Source organism: Eretmochelys imbricata, chromosome 3 (assembly GCF_965152235.1).
Source record: "Eretmochelys imbricata isolate rEreImb1 chromosome 3, rEreImb1.hap1, whole genome shotgun sequence".
NCBI lineage: Eukaryota > Metazoa > Chordata > Testudines > Cheloniidae > Eretmochelys > Eretmochelys imbricata.
The window spans coordinates 206,118,277-206,135,355 of NC_135574.1; the positions used below are offsets into that span (position 1 = coordinate 206,118,277).

General features: G+C 41.5%; 1 protein-coding gene across 1 annotated transcript in view; it reads left to right on the forward strand.

Moving 5' to 3' along the window:
- CFAP61 (cilia and flagella associated protein 61) overlaps window positions 1-17,079 on the forward strand; it is a 215,418-nt gene that overhangs the window by 170,972 nt on the left and 27,367 nt on the right. The window contains exon 24 of the mRNA XM_077812071.1: window positions 2,216-2,421. Coding sequence (XP_077668197.1) covers window positions 2,216-2,421 — 206 coding nt within the window. The remainder of the gene's footprint in view (window positions 1-2,215; window positions 2,422-17,079) is intronic.

Here is a 17,079-nt window from a genome sequence, read left to right on the forward strand (position 1 = left end):
CAGAAGAGCTGGTAGTTTCTTAAAGCAACAATATTAAAGAAGCAACAGCAAGCTATCTTGAGGCAAAGGAAAGATAGGATGAGTAGTCAGAAGCCAGCGTGGCTCCATCAGGAAGTCTTTAATGACCTGAAAATCAAAAGGGAGTCCTACAAAAAGTGGAAACATGGATAGACTGCTGAAGAGGAGTACAAAGGATTAGCAGGGACAAAATCAAAAAGGCTAATTCACGAAATCAGAAGGCCTCAGGTACACCTAGCAAGAGGCATATAAAAGGTAATAAGATGACATTCTATTAATACATTAGGAGCAAGAAAAAGATGAAGGAAAGTGTAAGTACTCTGCTTCGTGGGGAAGGAGAGCTAATAATTGATGCCATCAAGCAGGCTACATTGTTTAATGCCTATTTTGCTCCAGTCTTCACTAAAAAGGTTAATAGTGACCAAATATTCAACACAATTCATATTAACAAGGGGGAAGGAACAAAAGCCAAAATAGGGAAAGAACAGGTTAAAGAACATTTAGATAGGTTAGAGGTATTCAAGTCAACAGGGCCTAATGACATTGATCTTAGGATACTTAAGGAACTAGCTGAAGCAACTTTGGATTATCTTTGAGAACTCATAGAGAATGGTTGAGATCCCAGAGAACTGGAGAAGGGAAAATATAGTACCAACAAAGAGAGCCTGGGAAATTATAGACTAACTTCAATAATGGAAAGTTTCTGGAACAAATTATTAAACAATCAGTTTGTACGTACTTAAGGGATAATAGGGTGTAAGTAATAGGCAACATGGATTTGTCAAGAACAAATCATGCCAAACCAGCCTAATTCCCTTCTTTGACAGGGATACTGGCCTAGTGGATAGATGGGAAGCTACAGACGTGATATATCATGATGATTGACTCATTCCCACATGACTTTCTCATAAGCAAATTAGGGAAACGTGGTCTAGATGAAATTATTATAAAGTGGATGCATAACTGATTGAAAGCACATACTCAAAGAGTAGTTATCAGTGGGTGCTGTCAATCTGGGGGAATGTGTCTATTGGATCTTGCAGTGGTCTGTCTTGAGGTCTAATACAGTCAATATTTTTTAATGACATGGATAATGAATTAGAGAGAGTGGTTATAAAATTTATGACTGACACCATGTTTGGAGGGGTTGCTAGCACTTTGGAGGACAGGATTAGAATTCAAAATGACCTTGATAATTTGGAGAATTGGTCTGAATCAACAAGATGAAATTCAGTAAAGACAGGTGCAAAGTACTACACTCAGGAAGGAAAAATGAAATGCACAACTACAAAATAGGGAATAACAGGCTAGGCAATAGTACTGCTGAAAAATGGTCTAGGGGTTATAGTGGATCTCAAATTGAATATGAGTGAACAATGTGATGCAGTTGCAAAAAGGCTAATATCTTTCTGGAGTGTAATAACATGAGTGTTGAATGTAAGATCTGGGAGGTAATTGTCCCACTCTGCTGGACACTGGTGAGTCCTCAGCTGGAGCATTGTGTCGAGGTCTAGTCTCCGCACTTTAAGAAAGATATTAACAAACTGGAGAGAGTGCGGAGGAAAACAAAAATGATCAAAGGTTTAAAAAACCTGACCAATGAGGAAAGGTTAAAAAACCTGGGCATGTTTAGTCTTGAGAAAAGAAGGCGTAATGGAGATCTGATAACAGTGTCCAAATATGGTAAGGGCTGCTCTAAAGAGGATAGTGATCAATTGTTCTCCATGTCTACTGAAGGTAGAACAAGAAGTAGTGGACTTAAGCTGCAGTAAAGGAGATTAAAATTAGATATTAGGAAAAAACTTTCTAATTATAAGGGTAGTTTAGCACTGGAATAGGCTTCCAAAGGAATCTCTGTCAGAAGTTTTTAAGAATAGATTACACAAACATCTGTCAGAAATGGTCTTCGTTTACTTGGTCTTGCCTCAGATCAGGGGGCTGGACTAGATGACCTCTCAAGATCCCTTCCAGTCGTATATTTCTATTATTGTGCCATCAGCTTTACTAAGGCACCTTGCTTTATAAACTACATTTCCTATAGCTGCTATTTGCTACTAAAATCTTCTTAGTTTCAGAAAGAGCTAGTGTAACTATCAGGATGTGTAACAACAGTGTTAGCTGATGCGATACATGTGCCAATTAGAATGTCCCCTCAGTCTAAATAGTTTTCTTAATATTCATACTATTTTTGTTCCAGGGGATGGAAATCATAACAGGAGATGCAACAAAGGGGAATTACTTCAGGATACATGTGAACCAGTACAGTATGGTAGAAACCATTACCTGCCTTTCAAAGGAGCCCTTCCCTGTCTCCAACTACATTTGTTTGTTTGGCCAGCATGAGCGGGTCCTTAACAATCTTTGTTCTCGCTGGAAGGAGGGATTGATCAAAGATCTTTATAGGTAAGATGAGAGCAAATTCTGCTTTCTGAATAAAATTGTTTCCTTTTATCACAGTATGCATTCTATGCCTAACTACTCTATTTGCTGCCCTGGAATACCTGGAAAACTAAGGCTCTTTAACACACATGTATGTATATAAATCTTTCAGTAAGTTGGCTAAGTCATTCATTGCTGTCTAACAGCAAAAGTATTTCAGAGACTTTCTTTCTGCTCCCAAAATTTTATTATAGATGAGTGATAGCCGCTGTGTTATGAAGGTTGCAACCAGCTTTTATTTAAAAAGCCTAATTTTAGCACCCCTGAAACCTGGACTTGGAAAATTAATTTGGCCTCAAAATTACCTAACTTACTTGGAAGGCAAAGGAGAATGTTTATGTAAAGTGTGGTTGAATTTCATGAAACAGTTTTTAGTCATATGTCATTACAAATATTTGAAGTAATGTGTTATGTGTGGAATTGGGTCTAGTCATGACATTCCTGCGCTGATTAGTTTGTGGCTGCTTACCTGGCAATGTAACAGACTCTCTGGACTTTCCCCTCTAGACTTTCCATGTCCTGTGTGGCAAACTGTGCCTGGACTCTACCTGGACGCACAACAGAGATTCCCGTACCAGTTCTCAGCAGGGGGATGGTTATAGAGATTCTCTATAAAGCTGATCTGCTTGTGCCATCTGTGGTTAGGTATGAGGAAGTCGTTTGGACTAAGAATTTGAGGCAGAGCCCAGTTCCAAAATTCTTCTCTCAAATGATAAAAGACAGTAAACCCTGTTTTGGAAAAGAGGCCTGGTTATTTCCGTTTCTTATGTCTTCTTCCAGAGAATTTTGTGTGGCTTTTGGAAATTTTTCTTTTATTGAACAAGGTATTTCAGGGATATGAGTGTCTGAAAAATGAGAGAAAGTGTTTTTGAAGTCTTCTGATGCTTTTTTGCAGTGTCATATTTCAGAAGTGCCTTGGCCTACAGACACTGCAAATTTATTTTATTTAGCAGTCCTCAGTCAGAGCCAGTGCTTTTGAAGACAGCTTCTGCAAAGGAAAGTTATGCATCAGGACTTTATTAGAATTCTTTGATGATGTCAATAAAATAGTGGATAAAAGAGAACTAGTTGACATCATTTATTTGGACTTTTTAAAAGTCTTTGATAAAATGCCTCACAAGTCTACTAAAGAACCTAAGTAGTCATGGAATGAGAGGCACCAAATACTGTCCTGGAACAGAAACTGAGTAAGAGACAAAAAAGAAAGAGTAGGAGTGGATGATAAATTTTCATTATGGTAAAAGGTTAACAGTGGGGTGCCAACAGGTTCCAAAGTCGATCCGGTCTTGTTTAGTATATTTATAAATGATTTGCAGATGGTGGCAAAATTTGCAGATAAAATTATTTAGGTGAGTCAAGACTAGACAAGACAGAGAGTAATTTCACAGGATGTATCCAAGCTTGTGAACTGGCAGTATGGTGGCAGATGAAATTTAATGTTGACAACTGTAAAATAATTAACATAGGAAAGAATAATCTGAACTACTCATACACCTTAACGGATGCTAAATTAGCTGCAACAACTCAAGAAAAAGACCAGGTCTTGACAGAAGACTGTTCAGTGAAAAATCTCCACTCAATATGCAGTAGCAGTTGAAAAAGCAAAATGGGATAAAGCATGATACTGTATATATTACAATGCCATTATGTAAATCAAAGGTGAGCCCTTATCAGGATAGCTGTATTCAGTTCTAGTCACCCTGATTCAATATCTTCAATCTTCAGTATCTGTCAGAAAGGGAGGGCTTCGGATATGGGCAGGGAAAATCATTAGAGGCATGGGAAAATTCTTACAAAGGGAGAGTGAAAAGACTGGAACTGTGTACTTTGGAGAGGAGATGAATAAGAGGGATAAAGATATAAAAAATGGTATTTAGAAAGTTGATTGGAAACTTCTGTTCGCCTTTTCTCCAAACACAAGAACAAAGGGGGTGTTCAATGAAATTGAAAAGTGAAAAAGGAAATATTTTTTCACACTGCACACAATTCACTTGTAGAAATCACTGCCACAAGATAACACTGAGGCCAAAAGCTTAGCAAGATTCAAAAAAGAATTGGACATTTATATTGATAGCAAGAATATCCAGAGATACAATAATAAGAATTAAAAACCAAGAGTTTGGAAGGGATATAAACCTCCCTGTTTCAGGGCAGAAACAAATCCTGACTATTGAGGGTTAGGAAGAAACTTTCCCTATGGGCAGGTTATTCCAGATTTTTACATATTCCTCTGAAGCATCTGGTGCTGGCCACTGTCTGAGTCACTAGTCTAGAAGGACCGCATGTCTGATCCAGTCTGGTAATTCATATGGTTCTGTGTGCTTATTTTTGGATTGTTGCATGGTTCATGTTGGAGATACTCAAAATCTTTTGAACTTCTCAGACACTTGTGAGCTCTTTACAAATTTTAGAAATTTCGCAATCATCATGTGTATTTCCCAACTTCTGCACTCCAGCTGATTTCAAAGACTTTGAAAGCCCTCTTCCTTAATGTACCAAAGCAGTTGTGCACAGATAAACATGGGGATGTGGGAATGCTTCCTGAAAATCACAGGAACCAGACTTTCAAAAATGTAAATATAACCCTCACTTAGAATTTCCTGGCTTCCAGTTTTGTTTTGTTTTATTTGTTTTTAATATAATTGCAAGGTTCCAATAAGGCTTTTTACTAAAGAACAAATGAGCATTTACAGCCTTAAATTATTTTAAGAAAATATGTTGTCTTTGAAGATGGATAATAATTTCAGTTGTGCAGCCTGAAACAATGATAAGAGAGTAACCAGATCAGATACTTCAGAGCGTAAGACTGATTCCCTCTTTCAGGAAGTACTTTATTGCACATATTAAGCATTGCACAGTTGCGGAGATGCATTAAGGACAAGGCTATCCTGCCTATTAAACGTTAGATACTGGCCACTTCAGGGGCAGAATCAGATTAGATGGACCAGTGAACTAATCTGGTATTGCCACCCTGTGGGTCTTGAAGTTACATTTCTACAAGCAGTCAGGGCAGTTTCATGTCTGCCAGTAGTCAGGTTTTTGCCTCTTGTTCAGGCAGTATGTTGTTTTTCCCAAGCTGTCTGATACCAGCCCGCTTTATTATTATTACAATTAATGTTGTTGTTATTTGTATTACTGTAGTGGCTAGAAGGTCTAGTCACGGAATAGAACCCCACCGTGCTAGGTGCTGTTTTGCATGAGAATACTGAGCCACATAATGCCATGTACATTTGTTAGCTGGCATACATCATCCTCTTCAGTTAATGGTGGAAGGTTTTTTTGTGTTCATTTTGGGGAGGAACATGTTACTAAGTGTCTCCTTAAATAGTGAAGTCCTTTGAAAAGGATTCACACTCCCTTAGCAAGGACTGGACCTACATCTTGTCAAGGACCCTCAGTTGTGTGGCGTTTGATTTCTCCTCCTGATATCTCTCTTCCATGTAAATATTCTGGCATTTATCTATTTGGCTGGTCTATTCTCCCTATCCTGTGCAGGAAGATAGGGTTGAACCAGATGAAAAAACCCCTCAGTAATGTATTACTTGAACTCGTACATTTTTTAAGTTTCCAGGTCAATGTTTCTATGTTCCAAGTACGACACATTTTTCTCTAGGTAAGTCTTTCCTATGGCAATCTACATAGAGGATTGTGAAGTTTCTGATTTATTAATATATCAGAGATTGGTTTTGATTTACAGGAAAGGTTAATTTTGATTTACGGAAAAGGTATGGCACATAGAAAATGTGAAGTTAAAATAAAGAGTGCATTACCAATAGCAGCTAAAGAATAAGATACTGAGGGAGAATAAGATCACTATAGTAGGGATGGACTAAGATGGCAACGTTTCTTTACATTTTCACTGATACTGCTCAGTTAATACATTTTTAGATTTACCATGAAAATGACTCCATAATCTGGTTGTAGTTAGATGTCATCCGTCTTTTTTTAATTGCTTATATTTGTGTTAGTGTGTGTGCACGCGTCTGTGGCCACATCTTTATCATGAACCACGAATTGTTCCCGACACTTTTGCCTTTGTTATGGCCCAGACATGGTTACAGTGTCGCTTGTTGTTAGACATGCTAGCAAGGTTCACACCAGTGGCAGCAAACGGAAAGATGAATGGTTAGCAATTGACCTTGGCAAAAGCAACAGTTGTTCCCTTTTCCTCTGCTGCTGTCTAAAGTGCCTATACAGCTCTGCCGCAATTCAGGACTGATCGTTAGCTTGTTTTATTGTCTTTCATTCTTTCATGTTAGACATGGTTTCATATATACCACTCAACCAAGTTCAGGACCCCTTCTGGTTCCTCTGTTTCTCCATCCACTGATTCATTCTCTCTCTTGTAAAGATCGAGCAGTATTAGTGGTGATGCTGAGATCATAAGGCAGTAATCTCAGAAGTGGCAGTGGATGGCAGAATCATGATTTCAATAGCAACATGGTCGCTCAGGCTTTCTGTATGAGAGGAGGCAGACAACAGGTTCAGCAGCATTTATATTAGTGGCAGAAATGCTACACCTACAGTTTTTATCAAACTTGTAATTGCTACTGATGAGCTTTCCAAGGACATGTCATCTTCTGGATGCCAAAATCCACAACCAGATGAATAAATCGTACTGTATTGAGCGCATGAATCACTCCTGACTGCATATTTTTGGATTTACTCTGGGACATGTGAGGGAGAGAACTCTCACCATGTATCAAAAAACAAAACAAAGCAATAAAATGTCTCAATTAGAGCTGTTCAGATCCCAGAATTCCCATTCCATGCGAAATTCCAAAATGTCAAAACTTCAAAATTGTGATGTTTTTCCACTGAACAAAATTCCAAAATTTCATTTTTTAAAAAAATTAAATTTTGTTTTGACCTCATCAAAATGTTTACTTTTGATAAGATCAAAATTGTTTAACCATTAGGTGACCTGGAAAGCTTGTCTGCTAGCCAGCTTCTCAGCAAGCTGGCCAGGGAGCCCAGTCACCAACCAGGATCCAGGAAGGCAGCCAGGCAGACCGCAACCGGGCAGCTGGAAATCTGGCAGGCTTGCCTGCTGCCCAGTCCCTGAACAACTCCTGCTCACCTTGTGGAAGGGCAGGCTCTCCGGCTGCCCACCTTGCTTGTGTATCCAGGCTTGCCAGGTAGCCAGCCAGCAAACTGGGGAGCCTGGTTAACTAGGGAACCCAGGCCGCTGGACTTCCTGCCTGGTTTCCATCAAAGCTTTTGGCAAGCATCAACATGTTCCTGTGGCACATTTCAGTTCCAGTGAATCAGCATTTTCCAGAAGAAAATTTTTCCAGCAGAAAATTTTCAACCAGCTCTAGTCTCTATACACTTACTGTTTACAGTATACTTGTGTTCAGACAGCTGGGCAAAATGAAATCACTATGATAGATTCCAACAGCTAACGCCAGTTGAATTGTTTTTGCTTCCTAAAAATTAAAGGATTCTCACTGTACATAGCATCAGGATTTCACATTGGGAAGCCCAGGGGAATGACATAGGGGCTGGTGTTTGCCTTTGTTGAAGTAAAGGCGTCCTTATTGCGTACCTTTGTGTCTCCACCCCCCAGGTATCTCAGCACTGTTGAATCCTTTGGGGGTGATGGAGGCATTCTATGAATGTAAAAGTAGTAACAGGAAGAAGATGGCACTGGCCCAGCATGCTCCAGTCAGGGCTTCCTACCCCTGGTCCAAAATGCAGTGGTTGAAACTTCACTTAGGAAAATCTGTGACTGAGAAAAACAGTAATTGTAGCCTACTGCTTAGAAGGAATTACCAGTAAAAGGAAGTGAGAGAGAGAGAGCAAGAGATGGCTAATTATTCATCATAGCAAAGGCTCTCAACTGTCATCAGAGAACAGCATTGTTTACTTTGTTCTTGCACAGATCACCCTGGCAGCCTTCCCCACCCCCACACCCACAGGCACACGCTAATAACCTTTTGAAATAAGCCTTAATGGGTATCTGGTCTAAACTTCTTTGAGCTTTAATTCTTGGTCTTGTATTGTACCTTTAGCCTGTAGTGTGAACAGGTCTTGCCCTAGATTCTTTGTACAAGCACATCAAGTACTTCTACACAAGGCTTAAGTCCCCTCTCAATCACCCTTTTTCAAGGCTTAACAAATTTGACTCTTGAAGTCTATGCCCAGAAGGCAGATCCTCCCCCTGCTCCATCCAATTAACTTTGCTGTCTTACTCCACAGTTTGGCAAACCCTTGAACATACTGTGCAAACAACATTGCACACAGTATTCCAGATATAGTTGGGGTAGATGAGACATTAACTTTCTGAATATGTAGGTCATTTCTTTGTAATTACACCCACCAACCTATAGGTCTCCCTTGCTTATAAAGCACCTGTGTCCTTATCTTCATGCTGGGATCCCTCCAGAAAGAATCTCCATAGAAACCACAAGCCGGTTGTCAGGGTTGCAAATAAGGACAAGGCACAAACATTTCATAAGACATACATTTTCAATTGCTGGATAGATGAAGACCCCTTGAGTGGACACATTAATGGGAGGATTTGGGGCAGCCAGTATCATAGAGGTAACAGGGGTGACTGGATCAGACAAGGTTACCTTATCTTATCCCAGGAGAGTCACACATGCAGGAAGAATCCCCAGCTTCAGTCAAGGTTTGGCTACATGTCCCACAGGTCTTGCCTTTCTCCATGTAACCATGGATTATCTGGTGGCTGAAACTCATTCACACCAGGATCTAAGCCACATGCTCAAATTACTTGTTGAGGAGCCAAGGGCAAGACAGTCTACTGCAGCAGGGGGAATGAGACACTAGCAGACAGAACTCAGCTGCTCTTGCCTCCTCCCACTGTAGTCTATTCCTGTACGGCCTGCCAGGGAAGAGGGAGGTCTGAGGCAATAGAGAAGATATAACAAGAGAGAAAAAGATGGAAACAAATTGTCTGCAAAAACCAAAGTGGCAGGCCTTCCTCAAAGCAATATGGCACAGGCAGCTACTTCTGTCAGATGGAGGTAGAACAACCGTCTTGCAGGGCAGATCCTGGCTATATATAGCGGGAACTCTTAGGTGCCAAAATTTCTATTTGGTGAGTTGCCTACATAAGTGCTGCTGGGCATGGTTATCCAGTAGCCTGTTTCCATATTGGTGGATTCCTTGTGTATGAGAATGTATAACATAGATTATGATATACTATTGACATTTTATAACGGAGCTATCCAGCCACAGAACACAGTCTAAGGTCACTTTTGTTCCAGGAAGTACTGCTACATCTTCTGAGTAATCCTTTTGTTTATTTTTTGAAAAGTTTGAAAATATCTTAATCTTCTATCAAGTTCAGTGCTGTTGACTTGTTGCAGAAGGTGAACATAAAGTTTAATCAAGAGGAGAAGTAATTGGTGGTGGTAGTTCACTTTCCTAATCTATACATGTACCAGTGAATTCATGCCTGATGACACTTAGTGAATGAGGACAAAATTAGGAGCACAAAGTCTCCATAATTATATTCTTTTAGATATTTTATAAATCACACCATACACGCTCACATAAAAAATTTCATTCGAAGAACATCATTAAGGTTGCAAAGTTAAGAACTCCAGAATTAGAATATGCCGTATTCAGGTTCCTTGTGCAACCTTAATTCAGCCTCTTGTGTAAGCATTATGGTACAGTCTTTAAACACATGATGACTTACTATTTTTTCCACAGGACCCCACCTCATTCCATGGAAAGGATAGACATTGCTCCCTTAATGAGCAGCTTTTCAATATTTTGTTTTCCCCTCATTGTTCATTGTGTGGCCCCAGGCCTTATTTACTTCACACTGTTCAAACCTTGCTCTGAAGACAGAATTATTAATTTTGTCATGGGCTTTTCTGTGGTACTCATCACTAGAGTATCGGAGTGCTTCATAAACATTAATTTATTTTTACAACACCCCAGTGCGGGTGGTGGTAGTATTATCCTCGGCATCACGCCTCTGCCAAATTTCAAGGCTCTGCCCCAAAGCATGAGGCACTGAAGCGTCTCAAGAAAAGGTTGCCAGAAATGTTTAACATGGGCAAAACAAGTATTTTTCCTTCGTCTCATTCTAGGAAATGGCTGAACTGTTTTGGCTGAAATTTTCCAAAAACTTCAGTCCTAACCGACAACGGATATAGAAGAATTCAGCACAAATGTTGAAAGTTTGGCAAAATTATAAGCAACTAAAAAGAGGATCTTACAATGGGAAGTGTCGGGCAACTTCAGTAATAGCTGGTGCTACCTGCTTTGCCTATAATAAATCATTCTGTTGAGACAGGGCAATCTGCAACTGTCCCCGATATCCCTGTCACGCATCTTCCCTTAGAGTACGTCACTTGCATAGAACTCTGAAAGTATTCCTTAATATATATCTTTTTAAAACCTACCCATTAGAAAGAAATAAAACATAAAACGTTATGTTTCTGCATCTCTTGTGAGATTCTCAAGTCTTGAGGCTTTGATCCAAAGAAAAAATTCTGTGTGTGTGTGTGAGAGAGAGAGAGGAAAAAATAATAACTTTACGTTACTGCAGTCAGAAAGCACAAGAGTCTCATTTTCATTGAGTAAATTACATTTACACCCATTTTAAGGCCCCTTTACATGGTCAGAGTGGTGTAAAGGGACCCTAGTGGATGAGAAGTAGGCCTACAGAAGTGCTCACAGTCTAATCAGTTACATTTCTCATACTTACTGTAATTTTGCAATATGTATTTTCTCTCTCTGTTTTTTCATGACAGCTCTGACTTGGGGAAGTCCCTTACTGTAAGGCAAGAAAATCCTAGCTCTGTTTTAATCCCTTTGTGTCTATTCAGATTTTCCCGGCATGACATCCATTGCCAGGAATGGACACAGTGAAACAGCTGTCACCTGGGAGATAATTTGTCTCTGTGTAACATGCAAATGATCTTTTAAATAATTAGAGGCAGCACCTAGCAATGAATTTCCTCACTGCCTCGCATTCAGTAAAAAGGCGGATGGTTAACCCTGTGGTACTGGATTTCCTGAACATAATGTGCCAGCGCGGTTTTCAAATTAACATTAACAACAGGCCCTCAGGATCCTGCTAGCTCTAAGAAGTAGCCTCTTTCTGATGTGTGCATGAAACTGCCACTAATGCTAATAACAGGATAAATCTTGTACTCTGCATCCAGGCAAGACTCCAATTGATTTCAACAGGAGTTCTGCCTGAGTGACAACTGACAGTTGCACATACAAATCAAGGATGAAATCCCCCCTCCACACACACACAAGCATGAGTAAATTTGCTTTGTGCAGGAAACTAAGTGGGGTTGTGGTGAGTCCATCCTTTAGCCCAGGGGCAGGTCATGGGACACCAAGTGCAGCGTTTCCATGAATGCTCTTCCAATCTAGAGACTGGAAAAGCAGCTGCTGTCCCTCCAAGCCCCAGATGGGGTTTCCAGCACTAGATCAACAGATTCAGCAATCCAGGACTACAAAACTACCCCACACCCAACACTTCCCTCCATGCTGGCCTATTCAGCGCTAACACGGAGCCCACTTCCTCAGTGAAGACGGGGAGAGAGGTCTCCTTTGTATAGCTGCTGTATCCACATCCCCTTTCCCGAACAGGCATGACAGCTCTGGATCAGCACAGAGGGCTTGTGTGGCCTTTCACTGGCAGATGCATTTCATCCCAAAAGAACTCTTTTGTGGCTTTACAATCTACTAAGAATTCTGATCTCTTAAGTTTATTTACCATGTCAAACCTAAGTAAATTTGGTTAAATCTTGAACCTAGCAGCTTCCACAACACAGAGCAGGCAAAGCTCATGGCCCTGCGCCCACAGAAGCCTCTACAGTTCCTGAGAGTTGTGACACTTCTCATCCATGCTGTGTAGTCTGGCTCTGGCTGTCCATATTGGCCTGTTCTGCACGGGAAGTCATGGACTCTTTCCCTACTGGGCACTTCGGAGTGGTGTTAGGGAGGCCCTGAACATGTGCAGTGTCTCTTCAAAGTCCAGATGGTGGGGTTGGTTCTCCTGATTGCAGGCAGTCTGGGGGACCCTAAAGGGGCTACATCAGTCTCCCTGAGTGACAACTAACTGTTTCAGAGTTGTCAGCCAAGAAGAGACTCAAGCCCCAGTGGCTCTTGCATGGGTAAAGATGGGCCTGATGAGCAATGAAGACATGCTTGAGCGTGGAGCCTTGCCATTGACTTGAGATCTGTCCGCCAGTCTTTGAGGGGCTACATACCCTATTCTGGTAAGGTGGTTGTCTATCCCTTCCACAACCAAAGCCTACTGAAATATACGGGAGTCTTTCCATTGATTTCAGTGGGCTTTGAATCAGTCCCCAGATCTGAGTTGCCTGGCCCAGTGGATTTGCACAGCTAAATGACAGAGAAGTAGCAAATATTTCTTGCAATTTCTCTTCTGGTATTGGCTGTATGTATTAAAAGACTGATGTTCTTAAGACTTTAAATTCATGAACTGTCTAAGCAGTAATTGCAAAACAGCATACGATCATCTGGCTGCATTTCCATAGTCACTTGATTAGAAGCTGCTTTAGAATACTGTAGGTTAAAAGCACTGGAAACTTTTATTGAATTAAAGATACTGTAGGGTATAGTACTTCCACAGCTCAGTAAAAGCTTCCAATACCTTTGAACTACATTTTTTTCAAGGGAATAATGCTTTTAGTTTTCATGGTTAAACCAGCCAGCACTAGATCTGACAGAGCTATGCAGTTTCAGAGTTTAAGATTTTTTCCTTTTTTCTTTCTATTAACAGACAGCTAGTATGGATGTTTTGCAAGGGTGCATCAGCGTAGTGTGGTAGATGCACATAAGACCATAACTACGGACATATTGGGACAGACTAATGGTCCATGTAGGCCAGTATCCTGTTTCTGACAGTGGCCAGCACTAGATGCTTCAGAGGGAATGAACAGAACAGGGCAATTATCGGGTGATCCATCCCCTGTCGACCAGTCCCAGCTTCTGGCAGTTGGAGGTTTAGAGACACCCGGAGCATGGGGTTGCACCCTTGATCATCTTGTCTAATGGCCATTGATGGACCTGTCCTCCATGAACTTATCTAATTCTTTTTTTTTAACCCAGTTATAATTTTGGCCTTCACAGCATCCCCTGACAATGAGTTCAATTGTAGGTTGACTGCATTGTATGAAGAAGTATTTCCTTTTGTTTGTTTTAAACCTGCTGCTTATTAATTTCATTGGGTGACCCCCTAGCTCTTGTCACGTGAAAGGGTAAATAACACTTCTCTATTCACTGTCTCCGCACCAGTCATGATTTTATAGACCTCTCTTATATCCCTCCTTAGTCGTCTCTTTCCTAAGCTGAACAGTCCCAGTCTTTTTAATCTTTTCTCATATGGAAGCTGTTCCATACTCATTTTTGTTGCCCTTCTCTTCACTTATTCCAATTCTAATATATCTTTTTTTGAGATGGAGTGACCAGAACTGCATGAAGTATTCAGTGTTTGGGCGTACCATGGATCTGTATACTGGCATTAGGATATTTTCTGTTTTATTATCTATCCCTTTCCTAATGGTTCCTAACATTCTGTTAGCTTTTTTGACTGCTGCTGCATATTGACTGGATATTTTCAGGGAACTATCCACCATGGCTCCCAGATCTTTCTTGAGTGGTAACAGCTAATTTAGACCCCATCATTTTATATGTATAGTTGGAATTATTTTTTTCTGATGTGCCTTTTTGGACTTTGCCCACCACACCACCAACCAGATGATCTGGCAACAACAACCAGTTCCTCCAGCAGCAGCAGGAGTTTTAGTGGTGGTGACAGAGAAAGTGGGACAAGGAGGAGGAAGAAGAGGACATCACCAAGCAACTGATCTTACAGGAGCTATTCCTTGAGCAGCTTCAGAGTGTGCAGCACCATTTCTGGAATTGGGAAACCAGTTTCGACTGGTGAGAAAGGATCATTCTGCAGACCTGGAATGAGCAGCAGTGGTGTGAGAATTTGAGGATGGCAACGGCAGCCTTTTTTGAGATATGTGCTGAATTAGCCCCAGAGCTACAAAGGCAGCGTGCCAACATATGGTGCCCCATAACTGTGGAGAAGCTGGTCGCCATTGCCATTTGGAAGCTAGCCACCCCCTAATGCTACTGGTCCACAGCCAACCAATTCGATGTAGGGAGATTGACTGTTGGAGCCATTGTCATACAGATGTGTGATACCATGCATAAGGTCTTGTTGCACTAGGTTATAAAGTTACTAATGCTCAGAAGATTATTGAAATCTCTGTACATATGGGGTTTCCAAACTGTGTGGGGGCAACTGATGGGACCATGTGCCCATTATTTCCCCCCCAACCAGGACTCAGAATGTATAAACCACAAGGGGTATTTCTCCATGGTTCGCCAAGGGCTTGCCAACCACCATGACAGGTTTACAGACATATGTGGTGGACAATGCAAGGGTGGTCTGGAAAGGTCTATGATGCTTGGATCTTAGAGAATTCAGCTCTAGTTATCTTATTGGATAAAGGATGGTTTGCCTTGAAGAGCACTACGGACATTAATGGTCTGGAGATTGCTCCAGTTGTCCTGGGAGACATGAAGCTATTCACGGGCCATTTGGACAGAAGAAAGGAACTGTTTATCAATTCAGTGTCACCTCAGTGGAATGTGGAAGATGACGGGGTGGAAGATAACAACCTTCACACAGTCCACCCTGTTAAGTTTGAAACCATGACTAATGTCATCAAACCATTGACCGAATGTCAACTGTGGACCTCCCAGTCGAAAGAACCACAGGATAAGCCTCCCCTTTCAGGGCCAACATACTAGGCAGATCGGACTTGGGGTAAAGATCTGCCCGTTGAATGTTGAAGGCCTCTCACAGTCCAAATGTGACTACCTAGCAAAAGACGACCAACATCACTGCTCTCACCCTCCAGGAGACCCGTGTTGCAAATGAAGAAAAAGCATATTGTACAAAATCAATGGCTATAAATTCATAGCCAGCAATTACCACCCAAAATATGGGCTTGCAATTTACATAAAGTGGCAAATCAACAAATATGTGGTCCTTCCTCCTATAGCGCACAAAGAAACAACTATAGCCTCCATGCACATCGGCAAGCTAAACATCATTAATGTATACAAACCACCGTGTGCACAGTGGCTTCAGCCAGCTCTGCAGAATGCACAGGACCCTGCTGTATTTGTGGGTGACCTTAATAATCACCACAAACAATGAAACTATGCAGCAAACAACATTGCAGGCAAAGAACTGACACAGTAGGCATTAGAAAATGATATGCTACTCCTTTTTGATGTGAATTGGCATGCCACTTTCCACTCTGCGAAACGGAGCGGAGAATACTGCCATGACCTGACACTCATCTCTAAAGAGGATACCAGCATACCGATACCTCGATGATTTCCTGAACAGCCAGCAGAGACCAGTACTGCCGCATATTGGCGTTTAAATCCCAGTTTTCTATTCAAAACTGGCACTGCACTGAAACTTCAAAAAAGCAGACTGGGCCACTTTCTCCATGACTGGGGATAATATTCTCCCAATGCTGAAGACTTCTGACTACTTTACTGTGCTCCTAATCTCCACCACAAAGAAGAATATCCCCTGGGGATTCAGGTCATCGTACACTCCTTGCTGGACTGCAGAGAGCCAAGAGCTCCTCCACAAATATGATGGGTGTAGAGACCCAGAAATTGGAAAAGCCTTCTTGGTATCACTGGATGCAGCAAGGCGGAAACAGGTCTAAACTTCACACTCTCAAGCAGATTCTAGAACCTGCAGAGATACCTGGGGGCTGCAAATCCCACACATGCCATTAGGCTGCAGGTGAAAGTAGATAGCCTTGTTTCTAAATTTTAGGGACATCAGAACAGCCAGTGGACAAACAGCATCACAGACAAGTCCAGTATCAGCTTTGGCAGGTGACGTCCAGATGCCCTCCATCATCTCTATGGTCTGGAGCATTCACAAGGAAGAAAATTGATGCAGCCACAAAATTGGGGAAAACAGTGGGAAAAGATGGTATCTATCCTGAGTTCCTATATAAGCTGTGTCTTCTGGCATGTAAATGGATGATGCAGCTTCTCACCAGCATCCTGGAGACCAGTGAAATCCCCTGCGTATGGAGAGAAGCCAAGGTCTTTGCACTCCAAAAGCCTGGAAAATCTGCAGCTCACTCTTCTAGTTATAGGTCTCCCTCCCTCTTGAGCACCACCTACCAGGTGAGGAAGCACATGATTCTGAACTGAATCAAGCCCACTGTGGACATCAGCCTGTCCAAGGAACAAACTGGTTTTCGACTGCACAGAAGTGGCTGCAACCAGGTCCTGGCCCTCACTACAAACGTTGAGGCTGGATTCCAACGAAAACTCAAGACCAGTACCACTTTCATCAATATGACATAGTTTGGAAGGATGGTTTGCTACTGAAAATGAGCAAAATGATTCCTGTGTGCTGATCCTCAGGTGGCTGAACCCCATGCTTAGCAACCGAAGGATGTGCATATACTTTGGAGATCAAACCAGCAAGCTGTGCATTTTGAATAATGGGCTGTCACAGGCTCTGTACTTGCTCCAACACTCTTCAATGTATACACGAGTGACATGCATGAAACGATAGTGCAGAAGTTTGTG